A 25,469-nucleotide genomic window follows, 5' to 3' on the forward strand; every position below is an offset into this window, starting at 1 on the left:
CTTAATATGATCTTGTAAGTGTTGCAGATATGATCAAAGGGAATGTTTGATGGAAACATTAATGTGAAAGCATGCATAAAAGGAAATGTTGTTTCTTGAGTCATAGTGTTCTGGAAACAACAGTAGAAGAGGAGTCCTTCACATATATACAATAAGAGATGGTAAACCGCTTTTGACCATAGAGACAACAATAAAATCTAAAGATCGTAGACTACTTTTCACCATAGAGACAGCAAGGGAGGACTAAAGTCTATACATATCTGGCTGAGAGTAGTCACCACGACAAAAATGCACCATGAGAACCCGGCGCTGCTTTGTGGTGACCTTGAAACGAAAGGCAGAGATGTCTCCATGGATTTTTGCAAGGCAACGGTACTCAGACCAGTTGATTGTTACAATGGCTCTCTTGTCGGTTCCTAGCATGATGCGGCAATTGGCTTGTAGATCACTGTTTGCAAGCCTGACCTTGAGCGTATCATAATCTGGGTCAATGCAATCATTTAATTTTCTTTCAGTGTAGTTGACCTGAAAATACTGATGAGAAAAAAGGAATTAATTCAATGGATTGGAAAGTGTCTTGTCACTCTTACACTGAGAAGGTTTAAATATAGATAGCGAGAACATTCATCAGCAAATAATGGCAGGAAGCAAAAGGAGGGTGCAGAGCATGCTACATTCCTTCCAATGTGGAGTATAAGATGTAAATTGGTTGTTTCTGTATGTATGGTACTCTAGTGAAGGAGAACAAATATAGGAAGGAAGAAAACATGTATATCAGACTATATGAATATTAGTTTCTAAAGTTACATGTATACAGTTTTTTCAATATTTCGCAATTAAGTCAATTTGGTGAATCAAAAGCATACTGCAGGTTATACTTCTAATGATTAGTCAAGTACAAGTAGTTTAGTTGTGAGGCATAAGTAAAGATAGTTCTTTTTTTCTATGAAGTGGAAAGAAGGAGTTTACCATTGGTTGGCCTAGCTTTGCAAATGTTTTGTTGATGGTGCAGACATAGTATTTGATATCTGTTTTTCTGCGGCGGAACATGGCAAACAACTTGTTCACATGGTGCTGATAGAGCTTCACTTCATTGCCACAGTGACAATACCTTTCAAGCTCTCTGCAGTATTGGATAGCAGGGGGTGGTCCTGAATTTAGTTTCGTTTTGGTAAGATTTGGAAAGATCGAAATGACATGTAAGGAGGCTGAATACTATTTATTGTTAGGAGACTAAGCTTTCATCAAGAGAAAAGTAGAATTAAGCTTTAAACCTATGGTAGGAAGAATATAGTAAGCAAGTTAGTTAACTTGAGCATTATTGATCGGCCTAATATATGTTCTTTCGGTTCTATGGCAGAAAATTGGTGTCAGAGAGGTATAGCAGATCATAAAAACTATTAGGTCATTTTATTTTAAATGGGGAATATCAGAACAAGATAATAAGCATTGTAGCTTGGCATTGGCTCACTGCGAATGATATACTCCGGATGCTCATATTCTTCACCCTGTATAAGCATCGTGAGAATTGTTAGTGCGAGAAATCAGAAACTTTGTTAGTGCGAGAAATCAGAAACTTGTTAGCTGGCAATAGCAATTGTGGGCATACAGTTTAATTATGCACTTTAAAAGAGTACTAAGATGGATTTAACTTGTCTAGTTTGGTTCTTTTATAAATAAACCAGTACGTAATATATGTGCATCAACCGTTTGTGGCTATTTAATTCCTTTTGCCGGCTAATGTCTGTAAGTACTGTAGATATGGGGCTAAACAGTGTACCAGCTGTTGCATTATATATATCGTGTGATGCATAGCAGGCCTAACAATCAGTTAAGTAAATAACTATAGAGGTTATATGCAATCATGGCAGAAAAGTCTGGAAAATTGTGAAAATCTGAAGTATTTGCCAAAGGGTGGAGAGGCAGGTCAAATACGAGGCGGTGAATTCATGGATAAAATAAGATTGAGCGATTCTAAAACCCAGTGTTAGCCGCATCTGGTGGGATTCGGAATGGGTGGCCGTTTTTGCTGCAGAATAAGACGGTGCTTGGCAATGGGCTGGGATTGGCGACGGCTCACCTTCGATGCCAGGTTCAAGCAATTCCCTCAGTACTCCTGTAGAACATTGTGAGATGGTCAGGCATATCTCTCTGCATCGTGCACCCTTGATTATGCAACAGTCAATGCAAGGAAACTGAGAAGTAACAGAAAACATGGTACTCATCTTGTCTTGTTATGTTATACCAAAAGGATATGATGTTTGAGGAGATGTTCACCTTCCCTTTTAATTGAATGTTAAAAAGGTTCCAAGTTTAGTAATTTTCTCCTTTTACTATCTCATGCACAACCCAAGTTACCAAAAGTAACCATGCATTAGCCAGTATCGAACCAGGAATGAGCCCAAATATCAACTTGGAAGTTGTTAAAAATATATGCAAAATCTATATCCTTCTATTTTTTTCTCTTATCCCTTTCATTGGAAGAACATGATATAGAATTCAGTGTACATGTGCAGAGGTAGCAAGTGGCCAGCTACAAAATGTTGATCCAAAATATGATTAAGATATTAGAATAAATTACATGTTCCACCTTTCATCAACCAATTCATGCCATAAATCCTTTATCAAGCAATCAAGACCATTGAGCATCATGGAGAGAAATATAAAAGATGTGATGGATAATGTTGCCATCTTAAATTAAAAAAGTTGACACACCATGGGTTCAAAATACTGTACATAGCGATTAGGTCTTGACTACAAGTCTGTAATATGTTGACCCCAAAATTCATCCAAAAATAGATATAATTACGAATCTTTTGAGGATGAGCGATTACGTGAGGTGAGTGTTGTTGCTACTGTTTCCAGCAAGAGGGCATTGTCTATGGCTATGCACCTACGAAATAAACATGTCTTGAATGTAACAAATGGTTTTATGAATTGTATGGATATGCACCTACGAAATAAACATGTCTTGAAAGTAACAAATGGTTTTATGAATTAATGTGTGTCCAAATCATAATATGATCGTCAAGGACATGTGATCCACATAAATAAAGGACAGCTATGTAGCTAACGGAATCACTAATCTTAAGTAATTCTGGAAGAGAACTTACAACTTGATCTAGACATATATATCTTCATGTAACCTTAAAACCATATATATCCATTTCTTCAAGACATATCTATTTCTCTGCTCCTGATCACTTCATGCTAATTTATCCAAAAAGTTCTTGGTCTGATCAATATAATACAATCAAGATTTGACGGTTATTGCAACAAGCGCTCTGACACCAATATATTAAACCATCTTCTTCCTGGAAGCAATGAACAACCAAAATATATCTTATTCTAAAAAGTGATATGCAAAAGAGTAATTGATGATGGGCATGCAACAAACTTATTTCCAGTATGTATCTACCTTCAGTTAGAAATTAAAAAGATGTACTGAGGATTACCTAGGTTGTATGCCCTGGTGCATAAATCTCAAAGACTAATTAGTTTGGACCTCAAAGTTTCAAGAAGCCTAATTCTTATAAAACCGTAATCCCTAGAAAGAAAATAATCACCTCTAGTATTCAATAACACATCTATAAGAGATAAATTTAAGTTGGTTTGATATTTTGATGGTACAATTGGTGAGCATGCCCTAAACTACCATATCACTGAAAAGTAAGCAACCAATGGAGCTATAGAAACCAACACAACTGAGAAGATGTAGTAGTCCATTGTATGGCAGAAGGGAACTAACATCATATGAAATTGCAGATCTGAAAGATGCAAAGTAGGCAAAAGGTGGATGTACAGAAGCTGAACCTGCTCCTGGGTGATGGCCACACTCACGCTCGGTAGCTCGTGCATAGATACTGGATAGTACCTGCATATGTATGAGATGGCAGTGGAAGATTGGGTCTGGTAGAAATGATTTGGATGGTTGAGGGCAGAGCAACATAGTAGCACCGCTGGTACAGCAGCACCTGCCTCACAACCATCCGAACGCCTTGTCGAGGTCGGGCACGGTGGCCTGGCAATCGAGGGACTGCTGGGAGATGTCCATCACATATCAACGAGCTGATGCAGCTCGAGGTCGAGGCATCAAAGAAACCGGTGAGTGGACGTTGGTGGTCGGGCTGAGCTATCTTCCTCGCTTGCTCCGGTGAACAGGCCACTCCTCTATTTTATTCACTGTGGATAAAAACACTTGGTACATCAGACCATCAATACACGTTTTGTCCATCTGCTAATATTTAATTATTCATATCATTTCATGATTTGACATATTAGAGCATAGTCAAATATAGAGTGGGCTGGTAGTATAAAGAAACCTGGAGAACTACCTGCTCATACACTCTGTCAGTATCTACCTCCTCCCTAGGTAAGTTGCTCACTAATGATGCAGAGTATGGAGATGATGCAGAACCTGGAGAACACCTTGTCATCCACTCCATCAGTATCTACCTCCTCCATAGGTAAAGAACTTGATTTTACTCTGAATCAAAGAGCAGCCCCCTGAAGATAGAAAACTGTATGGAGTTAATTGTCATATTGGGAATTACCTCAGCTTTGCTCTGTTGCTAGTCAATTAAATTGACTCTGGTGTGCTGCGGTAAATGTGGTGCTATCTGCTATGGCAAAGGAAAAAGAAACAAAGAAGAAAGAAGAATCCCAGTGAACAAGGGATGTAAGTTTTCTGCTGAGTATAGGAAAATCTATGGAAATTCATTGGCATCATCAAAACAAACAAAACTAATTTGTATCTCATTGGCTACTCTCCAGATCTGAGCCTCTCCTTTTTGCATTCACAACAAAAAGATAAGAGATGGAGCTAGCATACCTGCAGATGCACTGGTGAGGGTGAGGTCGCCCGCAAGTACACCCAACTCTGGCTGAGGATACCAGCTCCTCCGCGCTGCTGATATATGGGAAACCACCATGAGCACGAGCACGCACGTGGCCTCACAGAGCACTGACATGGCGTTCACGAAGCAGATCCTCTATGCCAGGAAGGCGTTGGCAGCGAGCTTGAAGAGCTCATTAGACCACAGGTTGGTGGTGACGATGTTCTCCTCGGACACCCAGTAGGCATACACCTCCTTGATGGCCTGGACAGCCTTCCTGCCCTCGGGGGTCTCCCGGCCACCGATGAGCACTCTGTCGGGCTTGAACAGGTCGTCGGTCGCCGTGCCCTCGGCAAGGAAACTCTGGGTTGGTCAGGATCTGGTAGTTGATGCCCTTGTTGTTGTGGGTCAGGATCTTCTCAATGGCCTCTGCGGTCTTGACAGGGACAGTGGACTCATCAACATCGATCTTGTCGGAGTTGGACACGTCGGCAATCATCCGGGCTGCGCTCTCCCAGTAGGTGAGGTCGGCAGCCTTGCCGGCTCCCAGACTTCGGGTCTTGGTGGGGGTGTTCACCGAGACAAAGATGATGTCGGCCTCGGCGATGTGCTTCTCGACGTCGGTGCTGAAGAAGAGGTTCTTGCCCCTGCACGCCTTGACAACATCATCGAGGCCGGGCTCGTAGATCGGGAGGGTGTCGTTGTTCCAGGCGTGAATGCGGGGCTTGGAGATGTCGACAACCACCACCTCAATTGTTGGGCACTTGATGGCAATGACAACCATTGTTGGGCCGCGGACGTAGCCAACTCATATGCAGCAGATCTTCACCGTCTTGGCTGCCTACAACATGTGATCACAACAAAGTAATTGTGTTAAGAGGATTGAAAAATAGGGCATCCACTGCTCTTACTACACATCTCAGACTGAGAGTAAACAGAAGCAACCGAGATTCAGATCTTAAAAAGACAGTATGTGTTAGAGATGCATAGTTGAAGCCACATAAATGTTCTAAGAAATATTCTACCCAAATAATTGAGCAAAAAAGCATGAACAATACTCAGTAATCAGATGCTGGCAACATCACGGCATGATCAAATCTGAGGGTAAAAAACGGTGTGCCTACTTCTGCAGACTGCATACAAAGGAGCATGACAAACTGAACGGAGATCACACCAATCGTCCAAATCCAGCGGGTATGCCATCAAATATCCTCATTTGATATGCCAACAAAGATCACACGGGGATGTTGTCAAAACCAACACATCAACACACATCGCTTTCAGTAGGCAAAAATTGAGCAAGGGAGTGGGAAGGAACCCAACCTTGATGGCTAACGACATGGAGGACCCAAGAACCAACCGAGAAGGAAAGAGAGAATGAGTAACATATCATCTTATAGACATTTCATCAAACACGCCAGGAGCATCGTACCGAAGAACATCTCATCTTCTTATGACAACAATGAGAAGCGGTAGAATGCAAGGAGCAGTAGCAAACCGAAAATGAGAGCAGCCCCGTCAATCCTGCAAGAGGAAAGGAAAGCAGAAGAAAGGAAAAGTGAGGAATCAAATCGCCCAAGGTAATAAGAACGAGAAAGCGGGGCCAGTTTCATGAAAGAGAACGCAACGCCGCCGTTGCTGCTCCCATCCACCCAAATTAATGATTGACGAACCCACAACAACAATTATAGAAAATCAATTATTATTATTATAACCAGGTCCATCGAGGAAACATATCTAAACATACAGGGGACAAACATATCAACATGGCTAAATATTCTCCTAAAAAGCATGAATAAACAAAGCAAGAAGACGATCCATCGAGCACAACATATCTAAACATAACATCCATCTATTGTATCAAGCAAACTGTCACCAAAAACATGTAGGAAGGAGTTATCTTCGGATTCTCAACCTCTCCAGCCAGCATACTGATTCAATCCCAATAGTTGAGGTTCCAAAACAGAGTGTTTAGATACTGGCCCCAATTCACATTGTCCAGGTCCATTTCAAGTCATCTTGAAGGTTCAATATGTGGAATTCCTATCAATCAAGATAAGACTCTGATGTAATAGACTGCCGTAAAACTAATGATTTGCAATATATGATAAACAACCTTTTGTACTATATAGTGTACATTAAAAAAAATCCTATCTTGATAACCATGATAGCAGAAAGATCTAAGTATCCCTGCAAACAATTATTCTGCTATTTTTTTCTTCTTGTTGGCATAATCAGGCACTACAACAACTATCCAGATTAAAAAAATTCCAAATCCCAGACTCATTTTTATGTGGTATTGCTAGTTCTTGCACATATTGTAAAAGACACCACCAGCATGGATTTTAAAAATAGACTGGAAGAGCTCACGAAACACAATGTTCCTGGTCTGAGAATCAGTAGTACCATCTTCATTTTCAATCAGGATTTTCAAAGCCGTTTTTGAGGTCACACAGACACTGCTACATAAAGCTGGCCATGCTGAACACAGGTGCATTAAAGTATAGACCAACACTGCATAACACAATGTTCAGTACGTTCAGACAACAACTTCTGTCCAAAGCAAGTGGCGAGTGTAACCAAATAATCAGTTTCAGTAGGCTTAACCTCTCCCCATATGTCGTTGGGAAGTGGAAAAGAAAAAGGTCGTTGTGGTGTGATCGTATCGGATAGGAATATTCAGCTATGGGAAGGAAGGAGGAGATTCACCCGGCTGAGTCTACCATTTCTTCCTCTTTATTAAAAAAAACAAAATCAAATCTCCCATTGATTTGGGAGAGTCTCTTGATAATATAGCTTGCCTCAAAATCAGAAAAATTATATCAATCAGAGATCATTGCCTCTTTCTCCTTGCCCCTTCCGCTTACTCCGGCATCGACTCGTCATTTGAACTTTTTATGGGTTCTCTCCTTTCATCCTCCCCCAGTCACCCTATGTCCATGGCTAATCTATACCTCCAAGGCCGACTCGCTACCCGCCACCTCGTGCAGGACTGTAAACTGAATTGTAGACTGTAGTGCTTCTCTGAAATATTTTTTAATCAGTTTTCACCTCGTTCAGTGAAAATTAATATAGGTACGTCTCTCAAATATTGGTTCAGTGCTAAACTGAATTGCATACTGTAGTGCAACTATTTATAATTTATTTGATACAACTTTCTGTACATGCCTATTCTTTGTCCTACAATATTTTGACTCCTACCTATTTTCTTATTTTGGCAGGCGTACAACAAGACATTTGCAAACAGAGCATCAGCAAATTAGCTTTATGTTTCAGTAAAGGTGCACACTGTCGTTTCCCAATTCAGAGATGCGTTTCAGCATTTGTTCAAAACTAACACTCATATGTAACTAAGAAACGATGTACAAAGGCTTTTCTCAATGTACAAGTGGTTTTGTAAGCAATTTGTTACAGTCAAATGGCCAGAAAGGACTGCACGTGTGTTACTGCTGCGACAACACATCGACTTTGTGAAAAATGGTCAACTGCATCTCTAAACTGATATTATTGTTCAGTTTTAGCTTCTAAATACACTCCTAAATTAAACCAAGAGGCGAGCATGTCATCTGTATACAAAGCAACACCACAGAAGCCTAATCTGTCAAGAGCAAGAGTCAAATATATTTGTCAGATATATAGTTCATATTGTGCAGTTAGCAAACAAAAATAAATGTTCCTGAAGGTATGTATATCAGCTATCCGTTCATTTCTCCACTTTTCCCTGTTTCTAGTTTGAAACATGGCACAACACAATGATGAATCTCATGTTTCAGTTTACACTGAGATCTGAACCCAGTGTGTATGCATGAATGTTTTGTAGGACAGTAGTGCACACAACATAGAAAGGGACGCGGAAAGAGAAGGGTCGGGGCTAGTGGCGGCTCACCTCAGTTCGATGGTGTGCTGATCTCTTGCGCTGCGCTAGAGGGGGCGAGGCTGCGCTGGCACCACGGTCCTCTCCATGGCCGAATCTCATTGAGGAGCAGCTCCACCGACACCGCCGGGGACGCAGCCGACCTCTTCCTTCCCGGCAGCCCCACTGCACCACGACGGCCGGCTTCTTCCTGTCCTCGTCGCCCGCTTTCCCTACTCCTTCACCCAACCATCAGCCTCACCTAACCTACGCCTGATCTGGATCTAGGCACATCCCATGGACACCACACAACGAGGGGGAGGAAGGAGAGGTGGAGGGGCTAGCGTTGTGGAGAAGTAGTGAAGAGAAGGACGAGCGGCGCTCGATCCGAGAAACGCCACCGTGGCCGCAAGAAACCAAGTGGAACGGGAGAGCGGCTAGCAAGAGTCCCACCCTCTAGACTGTGTGCCTCCCCTCGTCGCACCGCTTGCTGCCGCCCAACTCTCCCACCGGCCACGGCGAAGTCCCACCGCCGGGCAAGTGCCGGTGCCGGGTCGCCTCTGCACACCAAGCAACGTGACCATGATACCCCATTACATGTGTGCACACATCCAGCCATCAAGCTCAGGAGTGCTCATACCTGGAGTCGACCGACCCCCCCCTCCCCGGTGCGGACAACACGTCAGACAAACACCATACAGTTCCCAGCCAACACCACACCTGAATCCAAGGCAACGGAACGGCGGTCGCTGGCAGCGGTGCAAAACTGACGAGGCGGTGCGCTGGCTGGCTCCCCAACCCAAACAAACAAAGTATATTGTAGCATCTCTGACCTGCTATTTCACCCATCCTTTCTTGAAATATACATATATACTCTCTTACTAATGGTGTTTTTTTTACTTCAACATTTGCTCGGATCAAAAGATGACAACATATGGTGATGTAGTATGGGGCTATGGGCTAGCCTCCGGATGTTCGAGTGTCTCAAACATAAACGACGGGACATAGTTCAAATTCCAAACTGAATCTGTGGTTAGTACAGTTCTAAATATTGCACTAAAATAGGCAAAAAAAAATTGGGATATTGCAAGAAACAGGTTAATCTAATGTAAAGAACATCAAAGAGAACTTTGCTGGTTTTACCTTGAACAACATGATTCCAGTATGCAGCACAGATTTTCCGAAGCATTTGCCCCCCGTAAAAATTATAACCTGGAAACGAAATCAATCTAGGCAGATTAGAGAGAGAGAGAGAGATCACCTTGTCCTATACTCTTCCTCAAGATCCTCTCCCTCTCCCTCCCATCTTCTCTCCTGCTCCTCCACACGCGTCATGAAGACCACACCATCCATTCTCTCCTTCCTTCTATCTCTCCCTCTCATCTTCTCTCTCCTACAGATCGGATCGAGCGCCGCCATCTCCCTTTGCCTGCACATCGTCCTATCTGTGCCAGTCAGGTGAGGAGGCAGGGGAGGTCGAGTGAGGAGACATGGGAGGAGGAGGTGGAGGCAGAGGAGACAAGGCAGCCGAGAGGGAGGGAGGAAGCGGCGCCGGCGGCTGCCTGTAGAAGAGGAATAGGACGAAGAAGAGATGAAGGAAAGAAAGGGGCTGACGAGGTAGATATTTCTGCCTCAATCCACCCACCCGATCCCACGCCCGCCCGCCCGCATCTCACCTGTTTTCTCACCCAAGACTTACTCGAGACACACCGCAGAGTTAGGGCCGCGGGCAAAGGAGGCCCACTCGTCATACACTGAAGCGTGGAAGCATAGCGTGTAAAAAAACCAACGAGCAGATTTTTGACAGCATGGTAGAAACGTACGACGGTGGTAGATCGTGTGAACGAAAATCATCGCCGGACGCAGTTGCCTCGGCTATGCGGGTAGCATAGCAAGCTTTATATGTTAGACTAGTAGATGAGTACACATGCCATGCAAGTTGCAACCCTTTCCTTATAATGAATCAGATTGCATGATCATGATGATTGTTAGGTTCTGCCATGTGTGATTGTAATTTCTTAGCAGATTATGATCGTAGTTAGTTTCTTCAGTCAAAAAGTCATACAAGTTCCTCCCCAACTTTTGCAGAGCAGGAACTGCAGATATAGCAAACACTGGTTGGAAAGGAGGAACGCCGCGGAAGCTCAGGCCAGGCACAGGCAGGGCCTTGCATTGTGATGTAAGTGACCTTGTACAAAAGCGTCCGTTTATCAGAATTATGGAAAAATAAGCCCTTGTTGCCTCCAATAAGCCAAAGGTGAAGACCAGACACTTCCCAGCAAAAAGACAAGGTAAATATACTGTGGTTTCTAGCAGCCCTTACAACAACAACAACAACAACAAAGCCTTTAGTCCCAAGCAAGTTGGGGTAGGCTAGAGGTGAAACCCATAAGATCTCGCAACAAACTCATGGCTCTGGCACATGGATAGCAAGCTTCCACGCACCCCTGTTCATAGCTAGCTCTTTGTCGATACTCCAATCCTTCAGGTCTCTCTTAACGGACTCCTCCCATGTCAAAATCGGTCGACCCCGCCCTCTCTTGACATTCTCCGCACGCTTTAGCCGTCCGCTATGCACTGGAGCTTCTGGAGGCCTGCGCTGAATATGCCCAAACCATCTCAAACGATGTTGGACAAGCTTCTCCTCAATTGGTGCTACCCCAACTCTATCTCGTATATCATCATTCCGGACTCGATCCTTCCTCGTGTGGCCACACATCCATCTCAACATACGCATCTCCGCCACACCTAACTGTTGAACATGTCGCCTTTTAGTCGGCCAACACTCCGCGCCATACAACATTCCGGGTCGAACCGCCGTCCTGTAGAACTTGCCTTTTAGCTTTTGTGGCACTCTCTTGTCACAGAGAATGCCAGAAGCTTGGCGCCACTTCATCCATCCGGCTTTGATTCGATGGTTCACATCTTTATCAATACCCCCATCCTCCTGCAACATTGACCCCAAATACCGAAAGGTGTCCTTCCGAGGTACCACCTGGCCATCAAGGCTAACCTCCTCCTCCTCACAGCTAGTAGTACTGAAACCGCACATCGAGCAGCCCTTGTTGTGGAAATTATGAGGTCCCTCCCTGTTTAGTTCTCCATTTGTGGAACCACATTTGGTTTCATTATATGGAAAGAAGAATTTGAGTCCTCTTATCTTATTCCGTCTCTGCTGTGTAGGTGGCTGTTGTGAAACAGTATGACTGGCCAATTTTTTGTTTGGCATTTGGGCTGTGTGGTGGGCTTCCAGAGAGAGATGAAGTCATCTACATCGAGCATACCAGTGATTGGCAGTCATGTTTCTACCGCAGCAAGCAATGGAGGATCATCAATCATGTTTGTGTTTGTCTACGCCAAGACGCGCAGCAGCCACGGATGGGAGTTTCCATTTCACTTTTCTTATTTGTAATCCTTAAGCATTGGGTTTGGATGCTTGCTTGTATAGAGGGAGCGAATTCTGTTTCGGTTTAGAGCTTTTTGCTTTCACGATAAAGCAGTGGCCTGAGGCCAGAAAATTGGCTGTGTATGTGTGTAGGCGAATAAGGATAAGAGGTTGAAGTAGTAGCCGGCTACTAGATTGAAACAAGTTGTCTTTTGGATATCCTTCCTGGCATATGGCATATTATATATGTATTTCTGGTTATACTTGTTAATTTCCAATTCATGTATTCTTGAATGGGTGAAAATGGAATTTTCTTTAAAATATCGTGCGTATTCCTTTGGAGCGCATGAATTAATGAATGAATGGGTTTATGAGCTCCAAACTGCCGTGTTGTGGTTCAGAGTCAATCTGATGTAGTTTTCGAACACGTCGCTGATTGGATCATCTGCTTATGGAATTCCCAAGAGAGACTGTTTGAGTAGTAAAATGTAAGTTGATCTATGATGTCCATCTTATGGAATTTTCGAACATGTTGCCCATATTATGTATTTATCGTAGAGAGCATAGTAAAGGAGGGGATGTATCCTTGTGACGATGATTATGAGCAATTCCATGGCAAACCCTAAGAGAGCATAGAGCATAGGGAAGGAGACCATGTATCTTTGTGTCGATCGATGATTATGAGAAATTCCATTCCAACCTTAAGATTGCGCTTCAAAATTCCATCGCTCTGGTAATCAAGGAGGCTTGAGTCAATCACCATGCATGCAAGCTCCTTCTTCGGTGATTAATAATTAATTATTGGAACCGAGGAGGCTTGAGTCAATCATCATGCATGCAAGCTCCTTCTTGGGTGATTAATATTTAATTATTGGAACCAAATAGTGACTTGCATTGGAACCAAACATGCAAGCTCCTTCTTCTTCGGTGATTAATAATTAACTATTGAAACCAAACGACGACGACGACGACTGGTATCTTGGAAGAAGGAAAGACATCATCTCTCTCTCTCTCTGGGCATGAACCACACCACATATCTATCTATATATACAAGGAAAAGGCATACATCCGCGTGCCGGGTGCGCGTGCGACTTGGCCTTGGGCGAGAGGCGCATGCGAGTAGTGAACGGGGATCATTTTGCACAAGACGAAGAGGGGGAAAAGAGGGGAAGGTCTGTCTCTCCCCCGCGCTCTGTTGGTTTGGATTTGTTCGTTGCGATTTGGTTTCATTGTACGTATATATCTCTCCGATTCCTTGTACTACGTTGGTTTTCCTTTTTCATTTTGGGCGGGGTGAATCAAAGGGGCGTGCGTGCGTGCGTGCGCCGCCGGTGGACATGGTTTCGGCTCCCGCGATCGAGGCCGCTGGACATGGTGATCCATCGACTACTACCAGCATATGACTTCGCTCGAGTTCGCCGAGCCGCCGCGCGTGACGAGCCTGCAGAACACGCAGCCGCTGCCGACGTTCAGCAACTTCGGCGACGACGTCTACTTCGCGGCCGACCAGCATGTGTACGAGTCCGTGGTGTACCACGTCGCCGGGCAGTACCTCAAGACCGACCGCAAGTCCGGCGCCGTCGTCGACGACCCCAGGCTCAAGCTCAACACGGTGGTGCGGGGGAGTTCATGGTTCGCGATTTGATTGATCTCCGTTCTAACAACTGGGTGCCTCGAATGCAGAGGTAAACAGAATCCAACTGCGCTGACTCGTGTCTTTCTTTTGCAATATTAATTAATGGATTGATGTCACTATATATAGTGAGCTCTATTATGCCTAGATCCGTCTACCAACCACAGCAACAGTGCCACCGTGGGACCCCTGGTGCAACAGCCACTGCCTGAGTGTGCCACCACTGTGTTCTGAATGCCTCATCATTGGTACCCTTGAGCAAGACTTCCTTGAGTTCAGATAGATTAGTAAGGCCGGCAAGCTCATATGATGCACTGGAGTAGTCAATCATGAGTACCTCAAGGTTCTTCATCGATTTTGAATTTTTGATCTCCAAGATCTTCACCTTTGAGAAGGTGACCAACTGCACCCACTGTTTTAAATAGCCCGATATAGCTCCGCTATAGCACGCTATAGCATTTACAAAAGGTCTTGCGCTAAGAGACTTTGGTCCAAACAAATGAACAAACATTTTAAATAGCGCGCTATAGCTCCGCTATAGCACGCTATAGCATTTGGAAGAGGTCCACCGCTAAGATGCTTAGCGCGCTATTTAAAACTATGACTGCACCCCACATATCTCGGCATAAAAATGAAGCTTAAGCTGCTTGACTTGAAGGCGTAGAATGCATAGTTCTGGTAGGCTGGCAAGGAACTTAATGTCATGTTCCTGTAAAATAACCATCTCCAGATCCAACTTCCTGAGCTTACTAAGAGGGTTCCTTGATAGTGGCACATAAGCTACTTGCTGCAATCTGTTTTGTTGCACTTGTTGTAGCTTATTCAAAAGCAGCAATGGAATTGTAGGTAGAAGTGGCACACGTATGTAGACCTTCGTACGTTGGCAAGGGACTCTTCAACCATGATTCATAGATGAATATGAATTCACACCTCCCAAAAAAAAGTAAGGAGTTCACATAATGATTTCATTAATAAAACTAAAATGAGTTCACAACGCCAAATATATATGAGCTCCCGGCTAATATAAGCTCACGGCTTAGAGCAATTGACGAAATTGAGTTCAAATAGAAGAAAACTACTTGACGAAATAAGTCTGGAACTCGCTGACTGGAACTTGATTTATGTTTAATAATATGGCGCGGCTGTGTGCATCATTTGATGCAGAGGCCGGGGTAATCCCCTTTTCATGAGGAAGCACTTGGCATATCTGTTGTAGGATCACAATTATCTGGTATGTAATACCTTTTTCATTGCTGCAAAACTGCAAAATTATCCAAATTGTGCTGCTAAAACAAAGTTTTTAATATAGGTTACCTATAATCATCAGGCGCTGCTTATATAATCTTTTGACAGTAAGACTCATGGCACAGAATAGATCTAATATTTCTGCCTGGAAAAGAAGCAATAGAGAAAATTAATTTGCTAGATTTGAAAGCACAGCCCGGTATTTTAGTGTTTAGTGAATTGATAGCATCATCACAAACACCATACAAACAGAGAAATTTTGTCTAATTAGCTAATAACAACATACATGAACAGATACACTGGGTGAAGTATGTGTGCATCACCCATCTGTGTAATACTAACCGCGGCAAGGCTGGAGGAGGCATCTGGCCAGCCGCTCGCTTCCGCCGCCAGCGGTTAGAGGTCGTGGCTGAGAAGGCGCGACGCTGCTGAGGGAGGTCAAGGGAGAGGGGTCGTGCTGCTCCCGCTGTACGCCGTCGCTGTCGCCACCTCCGCCGTCGTTGTGTTGCCCGAGAGAGGCAGTCTGAGAGGGCCGTCGGGACAGGCGAGGCGTGGGGAGCATGGCCGTGGCGAGCGGGCTGCCGTGGGCTGCGGAGCACGTAGATGGTGGAGGTGACCGCACTTGGAGTCCGGTTAGTGTGTCTACGCAGAGAAGAGACAGCAGATATGGACGGCTTGGAGGGCTGCGAGAGGTGAAGGAGGAAAGCCTATTTATAGTTTTGTACGGCGGTGGAGCGGTGGCTTTGAATCAATGGGGTTTCTCTCGAACCACCCAGCACTATCGATTCAAGCGGCACGCACAGATGGAAACACACAAGCCAACACGCAGGCCATGAAAACAATGAAGCATGCCCGCGCAAGTCAACGGAGTCACATGGCCCAGATGCACCCAAAATCGCTAACCGCACCTAATCGCATCCAAGAATTCAGCACACACGTTAACAAAATTTCAAACGAAAAGCTGAATATACAGCGCATTTATACACAGCCATTTACCAAAATAATAGCATGTGTCATGTACACAATTCACCATGGGTCACTTCACACAAGTGGTGAAGCCTTGGAGCAAAAACCTTGCCTGCAATAGAGGCTTGGGTATGCAGGTAAATCAAAAGATTCCAGAACTATCATATGAACAACCAGATTAATTCACATGTGACAAAGTTTCAAATTAACCAGTAGTATTAATGGTACAAAGTAGGAATTGGTTTCTTGAAGTCTAAGAAAGACATATAGAAGTCAACAGACCCCCTCCAGATCTTCACGAAGACTCGGACTGATTACCCTCTTTGCTGTGTCTAGGAAACTGCCGTTCTTCGAGAGGCTCGAACCCAAGCTGAACACGTACGTATCAAAACAAATACAAAACCACATATAAGCTAGATATAATCAAACCATGCTATACAAATAGTGTCATTTGAAATATCACCAATTATCTCCAAAAAAAGAAATATCACCAATTAATTAAAAACCCACCACTACTCGAGTAAACCAAGGAATATATCGAGGCCCACACAAATCTAGCACAAAAGCCCCAAAAAGTGTAAGCTTAAGAAATAGAAAAAAAAGTGTAAGCTTAAGAAATAGAACTGATGCCTGAAGAAGACGCAAGGTAACCCGGTCATACACCTACGCCCAAACACATTATATTCCAGTCAGCAGGTTCGTTCCAGGGAAATATACTAGGACACAGATTATGAAAAGTAGATCAAAATCATACGTCGATAGCTTTCTTCGCCTTCTCCATCCCTTTCTCCCCAAAGGTCATTGGATAACTTACACCATTCTGAAACAAAATAATTAAACACAAGTTATGTAAACTGGGTCCCGTGTAAGCCCACTTATGGCCTATCAGTTTAATAAAGTTTCTTTTCGGGGAGAAATAAACAATGAAGCTAGCTAATGCTAACTAAACGAGACTTGTGGGTGCCGTAACATCAACAGAATAGCTCTAATCTTTAAAAAGAAAACATAGCAACACTAACCCTTACTATTTGGCAGCCGGCTTTGGCTGCTGCCTAGTAATTTTGTTAGGTGCACAAGGGTCTTTTATGTTGTACAATAAAGTCGACAATGCTGATTTCTCTTTTTATTTGTTGTATTCCTCAAAAAAAAAAAAAGTCTTAGCTTGCTTGCACTCCTTAATTTATCTCGTATGAACACACCATCTTTATATTAAACCCTAGATCGAGCTATATGCACGCATCACAGCAGGCCTAGTCGGGCGAATCGAGGGTAGGGTAAAGCGAGAGAAATATCTGATTTTCTTTTATATATACTCCGAGCGAATCACTTACATGGTAGGAGGAAAACGGGCGAGAGAACGTGCGCCCTGCAATGAGCAGCCGCCGTTGCTCCCCCGCGAGGGCAACGGTGCGGCCTGCCGCGGCCGACGAACTGCCGTGCAGCAGCCGCCGTACGTAGTGGCCGCCCTGCGCATCAACGCCGGCGGCGGCTGGCTTGCGAGCCTCCTAGCCGCGTGTCGCAAAGCCGCCGCCATCGCGATTCTTCTACGGGAATAGGATCGCCACCGGAGAGGTTTCAGCTTCTGGGGTCACCGATCGACTCGTTATGAGTTTCCGGGCTCACGTACCGCCGTCGGGCCGTGTACGTGTGGTGTTTGTATCGGAGCCGTGTTGGGATTACACACGATGCATGGGATACACGGCCGCGTTGTACTTGAAAAAATGATTTCAATTACATTTCACGTCAGATTTTTTTGGTTTAAAAATCTGAAGCCCTCATGTACTGGATCCTGATCGGACGCATCACAATTAATCGCAGTAGCCTGGCAAATTTTCTGGCAATTTTTTACACTACATGTCAATTTTCACTTGTAAACATGGCAAATTGAACACAAGAGCAAGGCAAATTTATCTGTTTCCGTATGACAAATCTAAGCGTTCGCTGGCAAAAGCTAAAAATCCAACGTCAGATTTTTAACACTTGGGTAAAAAAGATGGAACTGGCCGAAAGTGCTCTTGTGAGCACAAGCTCACATGCACCCTCTACTAGAGGGAAATCCAGAAAAATACTAAAAAAAAATTCTAACAAATCTGAATTTTTTTGGCAACAAACAGTGATGTGGGCTGCACCTGCACGTGGCCAAAGAACCTCACCGTGAACAACCTCTGAACAGAATCCTTGAATGATTCTGGGAAGAAGAACGACATGGGAGTAACTGTAGCTGCGAATACACATGCAAGTTCAGCTCTGCTCTCTTCTTTCTTGTGATATTATGGCAATGTCAGTTCCTCTTCTGAACAAGTGAGTGAATGAAGTGTTTCGGTGCGAATTCGATGGAAGACTGTCAGCAAAGGAACTCATACCAGCAAGTTTGCTTCGGGCTCACATCCAAGGGCGGGGACGAGCATTCTTTTCTTCTGAATCCAGGTCTAGCACTGTAAACTGGGCATACGTTCAGTCCGCTGACATACGATGCAGCCATCATGTACAACCCCAAAACTTAACAGAGAACCAAAGATTATCCATGCATAGTGGTGAAACAGGCATATGCTGAGGAGTGTAACGATTCTTGACAGAGAAAAGACCATCATAACAAGGTGAAAAAAGAAAACTGTATCTAAGACAGCTAGCATGCTCTCCTGACCACTTTGGTCGTTCGGTGCAGCTCTAGACTTCAGAAACAAACAGTAGAATGATGATATGTCTTGGCTTCATGAGGAGGCTGCATCATCGTCATGTGCATCTCAGGGGTTCTGAAGTTCCCTCTCTTCCACCCAAGCGACATCAGCATGCATGCCACTAGTAATATGCAATACACGACACTGGTCTTTGCCAAATGCATGAGAAAACCTAAGATTTTTCTTTTTGCCGATCCAGCTCTTAATTCTTTGCAGCATCAATTTGGCTCCATTCCCAGGGGCCAGGGCCTGCACAGAGAGGGGGAAAATACATGAGGGCCAGTCCTGGTAACGTTTTTCTTAGCACATTGCTAATATTAATAGGTATACCGAACGGCCTAGTTTCTTAAGTACTTCTTCTGAGATTATCACTGAGGGATTTAATGGCTTCGAGTGACATTAACTGATTAGCACCACAGCAAAGGGAGGAACTAAGAAGACAACTGCGGCTTGAAGCACAATTTATAGCAGAGAAGGAAAAAAAATACCAAATTAATTCAGTCCTTTCCTTGAGCTTCTTGTTCCTCCTCTGCAGCCTTCGTGTGGACTAACCAAGCAGTAGCACGGAATCACAACACGAGTTAATTAAACAGACAAAGCTTGCGTGTGAACAAACGCATTGAGAGCTGTGTTGATTTACCTCCAGATTCGATCAAGTGCTGGGACAGTATATCCCTCACCCTGATTGCGTCCTCATCTCCTACCTTCCGCACTTGCGTGATGTCATTCCCCCCCTGATGGCTCGGCATGCCTGCACCCTCCTCCTCCATGTCTATCACTATGTTATGCAACGCGCAGCACGTGCCGATTGTGTCGCACATTTCATCTTTATTACTTGGATGCCACCCTTCTCCCTGCAGGCACTTCCACGTGTCTTTCAACCTTGCCAATGCCCTCAGCGTGACGGCTGTAGCTGCAGTGTGCCTCCTGTTGAACTCCGCTTTGGAGTCTGAGAGTGAGAGGTCATTCTCCAAATGGTAAGGTGTGAGGAGCCAGGGACGAAGAGTGTATCCTGCATTACCAATTATGTATTCTCCGACATCCGAGCCATCTGATAACCTCAACATACTGCCATTAAGCCAAGCACCATTCTCGCACTTCTCAAGGAGCTCAGAGTGACGCAAAATGTTCGATTTGTTAATACTGCCTGTCAAGTTCCACCAAATGTCTGTGAACCTCATAACTGCATCAACGATGGCCTGCACTAGGATGCCATCACAATTTGTTGACCCAACCATGATGTGAGCTGTATGTAAAACACCACAGCAGTTTGGCAGACCATGGATCTTGTCAAACTTGCACTTGATCTTCTCCATTTTAGCGGAGCCAGGCCAGCTGCAGTGGTGCATTGCTCGCTCCCACATAGCCTTGAGAAATACCTGAGTTACCAGTGAGAGAGTTGACTCGTCCACACCAAGAGAGGATCCTATGGTAACTGGTGACTCACCAGAGTTCAGCATTCTTAGAGCGACAGCTACTCGATCCTGTAAAGATAGCACTCTCCCATCAAAAAAGGTGTGATCCCTTGCCATCATATCTTCCAGAAATGGCACCCTCACCAAGCTGCAAACATAACTGAAGGCACTTCTTCTCATTTTGTACAAAGACTCAAATCCTTGTGCATCCACCATAGAAGATGATAAGGTTTCTGCATGGAAAGAAAAATACAAATTGGTTACATAACCTCTAATTTGCAAGACGAGGACTAACATATTACTCAAGATTCGTTGAACTCGAGGTAAAACTAGCAGAACGAGTAAAAAAACAAATACTTAGCAATATGTATGAGGAAGTACAACCAAATTAGAAAGTAGCCATTAAACAACCCACCGAACATCTAGTGTTGTGGCTAAAACTTAAGATGCATGTCTAGAACCACTAAACAACTATGTTTGTATGTCATCTGAAACGACGTAATCATGTAAAACAAAAAACATACGGAACAAATTCAGTCATCATGCAGTATATATGGACGAAAAGCAGGAAATAAAATCAAATGAACTTATAAACTGGCAGAGTCAAGTGCCCAAACAAAGTAAAACAAAGCTCGAATGTTTTATTTTCTATACCTTCAAATGTGGTAGAGCTGCTAATGTTCGAATCCAACTTGCAGTTGTCTCTTGTGTATAGCACGTACCATTTCCTTTGGTTGTCTCCATCATGTGCATATGCCTTGACATGCTCCACATGGCTGAACTTGTCCCACTCGGGACCAGATTGTCCTGCGGCTAATGAATATAGCAACCATATCCTGCAGAGCAGCTGCAAATGCCTTGGCTTTATATCTCGCATGTAGTCTGGGAGTTCTTCCATGACACAATCCTCCAGGACCAACCTCTCAAGTGCAGGGATACTCTGCAGCACTTTCAACTTTGGGCAATCGATGATGGTAAGCTTTTGCAGATTGGGGAGGTTGGTGATCCTCTCCAGGTCAGGGATTTGACACACTGTAAGCTCAACAACAGAAGGAAAGCTCTCAAGGTAGCTAAGGTGATGGACCCTCTGTATGTATAATGCTTTCAAAGCCCTTGCATTGGAGGCAAGGCCAGGAGGAACACGCCACAGTTTGCAATTATCAAGCACGAGGTTCTCTAACCTGGGCATGGCTTGTACTTGCTCCTCCCACTCGCACTCCTCCCATTCCACCATTCCAATTAAGTTCAACTTGTTTAATCTTGGAAATGGGGCTGCTGCCTCCTGCAAGAATCCATTCCCAATTTGCCTGATGCATGGAGCACGGTTGACCTGAAGTAAATGCAGGTAGGGGAGCTTGCACAACCCATTGGGAAGTTGTGTGCAACAAGCCAGGTCAGAAAACATTATATACTTCAGGTTGGTGAGGGGTATCATTGACGTGGATATCATCCACCTCGGGAGTTGCTTGCCAAAATACCCCTTGATATCAAGATTTTCTATACTGGATGGAGGGCAGAGCTCATCAAACACCTTCTCAATACATCGCTGCTCTTCCTCAGAGACACCTTCTTTCTCTTTGATCAACCCATCATGTCCCAGTCTGCTAGTGCAGTACAAGAATAGGTCGATAAGATGCATCTTCCCACCAAGCCTAGCATTAGCAGCAAACGAGGCAGCAGATACATTTTCCAGTTCGACTAATCCAATAAGTCTGAGTTGGGAAAGAGGCCCCAACTCATCCAAACTGCACCAATCACCATCCATGTAGGCTCGAAACCCATTTAGTCTCCTGATAATTGTCAGACCACCGAACCCTCTAGGTATCATACTTGTGCTGGGAAGCTCAAGTAACCTCAGCTGGACAAGATTCACAATGCTATCAGGAAGATTCGCCAAATTTTCACATCCACAAAGGTCAAGAAATTGCAATAGTTTCATCTTGCCAATGTTCCCTGGAAGACAGATATATTAGCATTTATTAGTGCTAGATACCTCAGGTGCTTGAGTTGATGCAATGATTCAACCAATGCAGCCACATCTGCAGCTTCTACATATAGGGCTCGCAGACGTGAAAAGGTAACCATTGAATCACCAGGCTTCATCATGATCTGGATAGTTGAGAATAATGTTCTCACTGATTGCTGCTCCTGTAGAGATTTCCAGTCAAGTTCACCTGATTGCAGTCGGTTGGTTTCTATGGACAAGCGAAGAAACTTTTGTGAACTTAGTTTAGTAAGAATATCATTATCTCCATCCTGAGCTACAAGTGCTTCATCTTTAGTCATATATTGAGCAAAAGAGCGAACAACATCATGCATGCTGCAAACCCATAGATCAACATACGATTTATCTGGCTCTATAAGGTTCCTAGATACTAACTCCTTGTAGTACTTTTCTCCCAATTCCTCTAAATCCCTAAAGTTTCCATGAATAAATCCTTCACTCATCCACAGCGCAACGACTTGATTCAGATTAAACTTTTTACTTTTAGGAAGAAGAGAGTAGTATAGAAAGCACTGCTTCAGATAAGAAGGCATATATTCATAGCTCAAGTATACTGCGTAGTTGAGCTCTTGAGGCATTTTAGTTATTGACCATTTAGAATCATCCAAAACATGCTCCCAGTCACGACGTAGGCTCCTCTTTTACGCAAGAGTCCTCCCATTACTTTGACTGCAAGTGGTAAACCACCACATTTTTGTATAATTTTCAATCCGATATCCTTTAGCATGTTGATATGGTCTTCATCTATCTCACTTGAGAGTACCTACGAACATGCAGTACAAAGGTCCGATACAGTTAATTAACTATGTACCAAACTCCTCTAAGGCGATCAAATTTACCTCCTAAGAGACGAGAGGACTTCTTGATGTATCTGTCCATTTATCAAGGTAGGTTTGACTATGTACATATTCAAAGTATAGGAAGGACTTATCAAAAACAAATGCTATAAATGTGTTTACTTATCTTGCTCCTACATACCAAAGAACTGTAAAATGCTTCTGCATATAACATACATATTTCATACATAGAAAACAAATTCTTCTTTCCTTCCCTATTTACAAAATGGAATGTATTGTTAGAGAAATTCGACTACTCTCTAATCGCTGGTTGGAAAGTTGTGCTGCAATTAGCATATTAGATTCCTTATTTACGGTCACATGAAATTATCTTATCTCTCGGTCACGTAAAATGCATAATACTATACCAAACTAAAATTTGCGTGCAGTTTTTCTATCAAAATTAAGTACGAACCTGCTTCTTGAGCAATGACCAAGCATCTTCAAGCAATAATGTGTCAACGTGGTGGTAGGGTCGTCTGGCTATCATCCCTTGAGCGACTTCTTCATCTCTAGTGGTGATGAGGACTCGGCTGCCTGAAGCAGCAGCATTAACAAAGGGTGTTTTGAGCACACCATCCCATGCTCCATGGTCCCACACATCATCCATTACCAGTAAGGTCTTGTGGCCAATCAATGCGTCCTTGAGGGTTCGGTGAAGCGCAGCCTTTGCATTTCCAGCTGGCTGGGCGTCTCCTCCGGCTTCGATGACGGCTCTTCTCAGCAACTCAACCTCACTGAAATTTTGGTTGATGCTCAACCATATCTTTTTGCTGAACCCGCCTTGGATGGCCTCCTCATTGAAGACCTTTTGGGCAAGGGTGGTCTTGCCAATCCCACCGATACCTACAACGGCGACCACCATGATGTCATCGTTGACCTCTTTTCCCATCTGGATGATCTGAGCCACCAGTGCTCTCGTGTCTTCTTCAATCTTCTCCCCAACCAGAGCCGACCGGTCAAAGTCCCCCACTGTCTCCCGACTTGGATTACCATGGCGAGAGGCATAGGCATTGCTGCTATGATCCTCATAGGACCTGAGATTGATGAAGCTGAAAGCAGCGCTCCGCTCCTTGATGGAGTCGAGCCTCTTGCTGAGCTTCTTGATGCGGGTGCCGATTTCATGAGCATGGCAGGGGTTCCTCATGCAAAAGAGCAAGGGATTGAAACACACAGTATCTACTGAGGATGATCCACGCTCCATGGCCTTGAGCTGGCAGAGGTCGAGGATGTCAGCAGCTTCGTACATGGCTCGCTTGAGCTGCCCCACCCACTCCCGGACGGTTTCATCGGTGATGTTCCTCCTATCGGCGTCAGCCAAGAAGTTCTTGAGGTCCCGAAGCTTGTCGCTCATCTTGTTGATCTGGCCTGAGACGCCCAGCATCGTCCCCACCTCATCTGCTGCTACCTGCGCAAGCATGTGCCCCACATAGGATGCAAATGCATCCAGCACCATTGCCATTGTACCTGCTAGCTTTTGCTGCAATAGTAAAAGTGATGTGAGATTTAAGTAAGTGTATGAGAGACAAGGAAAACAAGCGAGCAACTTATTTATTTTGTTTTATTTTTGCGGTTAAGAAGCTTAATTAGCTACTGTAGGTGTGAGTAACGGCGGAAGGGTACAAATTAATCTTGAACTGCCTCACCAACTGACGAAATATATAGCAACTTCATTTTTACAATGACCTATTGGACACTTACCCTCACGCCGTCATGCGTTAATCTTGTTATCTATTCAGCACTGACCCTCCAATAATATTACAGCCCTCCTAAATTGCCCATCAAAGGAAACAAACAGAATTTTCATTGATTAATTTGGTGCCACATTGATTTACTCCGCTTTTCATCAGTTAGCTACAAGATTCTCTACATACAGACAAAGCAATTAGCTACAAGGTTCTGTACACAAACGGGATGCACACCAACACCTATCCAAACAATTAGAATCATCTACACCTCAAAAAAAAAAAAATAGAATCATCTAGCGGTCTATAATCCTGAAGGGGAAACGTGGAAAAAATGGGGAAGCTTAATTAGCTAGGAGTACAAAATTAACCTTCGAGATGGATAGATGCGCTGCTCGTTCAGATCTGGCACCCGATGCAGATGCGCCAAGCAGCTTGCCGCGGATGGACGGGCCAGAAAGACGGGTCGCCGATCCAGCGCGTCGCCCCCCAGGAGCGGAAGCTCAGCTCCTCCTCGGGTGCGTCGCCTCCAGGAGCAGTATTTCAGCTCGTCCGGCGCGTCGCCTCCGCGCGCGGCAGCTCAACTCCTCCTCCTCCGTCGAGGTGCCGCCGGGAATGGCAGATCCTCCTCCGGCGCGCCGCCCCCGCGCGCAGCAGATCCGCGTGGAGCTACACCAGCCGCAGGAGGCAGCAGCAGGTGCTCTCCGGCGGCGAAGGCAAAAGGCGGCGCATTTTTTCTTTGGGGATGAGTGAGGAGTGGGCTGTTTTTCTTCGGAGGGGGATGAGTGAGGAGTGCGCGTTTGCCGATGTCCTTTTTCTGTTTTCAACGTAATTTTATATTTTACTGATTTTTCTACGTTTTAGTACAAAGTTAATACTAAAACCGAGACACTTATTTTGGAATAAAGGAAGTCGGACTTATAATAATCAAAT

The 25,469-nt window shown here is 44.3% G+C and overlaps 1 protein-coding gene, 1 long non-coding RNA gene and 1 pseudogene across 24 annotated transcripts in view; 1 reads left to right on the forward strand and 2 right to left on the reverse strand.

Moving 5' to 3' along the window:
* LOC119337688 overlaps positions 1-12,312 on the forward strand; it is a 29,590-nt gene extending 17,278 nt beyond the window's left edge. The window contains exons 17-18 of one of the 5 annotated variants that reach the window (XR_005163507.1): positions 10,777-10,867; positions 11,872-12,312. This is a non-coding gene — a long non-coding RNA (uncharacterized LOC119337688). Of the gene's footprint in view, positions 1-27; positions 135-3,765; positions 3,877-4,396; positions 4,500-8,056; positions 8,294-10,776; positions 10,868-11,871 lie in introns of those variants that run through there. The other 4 variants (XR_005163509.1, XR_005163513.1, XR_005163510.1 and 1 more) reach the window with 4 other exon arrangements.
* On the reverse strand, positions 109-10,276 carry LOC119337687. 19 transcript variants are annotated; one of them, XR_005163501.1, is made up of 10 exons: positions 9,950-10,276; positions 6,268-6,359; positions 6,159-6,166; positions 4,832-5,676; positions 4,335-4,506; positions 3,814-4,182; positions 3,114-3,314; positions 2,081-2,116; positions 970-1,508; positions 109-534 (listed from the first exon to the last, which is right to left on the reverse strand). XR_005163501.1 is itself a non-coding variant. In XM_037609847.1 (3 exons), exons 1-3 carry the CDS (start codon positions 1,518-1,520, stop codon positions 244-246), a joined length of 522 nt encoding a protein of 173 aa, XP_037465744.1. In that variant the 5' UTR covers positions 1,521-1,535; the 3' UTR covers positions 109-243. The 19 variants fall into 19 exon arrangements, 1 of the variants encoding a protein (XP_037465744.1); XR_005163492.1 differs by adding an exon at positions 6,751-6,878 and having other exon boundaries at positions 6,159-6,359; XR_005163499.1 differs by lacking the exon at positions 9,950-10,276 and adding an exon at positions 8,722-8,811.
* Positions 12,313-18,347: 6,035 nt separating the features above from the next.
* Positions 18,348-25,301, reverse strand: LOC119336663 (annotated as a pseudogene).
* Between the last annotated feature and the right edge of the window lie 168 nt (positions 25,302-25,469).

This window comes from Triticum dicoccoides, chromosome 7B (assembly GCF_002162155.2).
Source record: "Triticum dicoccoides isolate Atlit2015 ecotype Zavitan chromosome 7B, WEW_v2.0, whole genome shotgun sequence".
Taxonomy (NCBI): Eukaryota; Viridiplantae; Streptophyta; class Magnoliopsida; order Poales; family Poaceae; genus Triticum; species Triticum dicoccoides.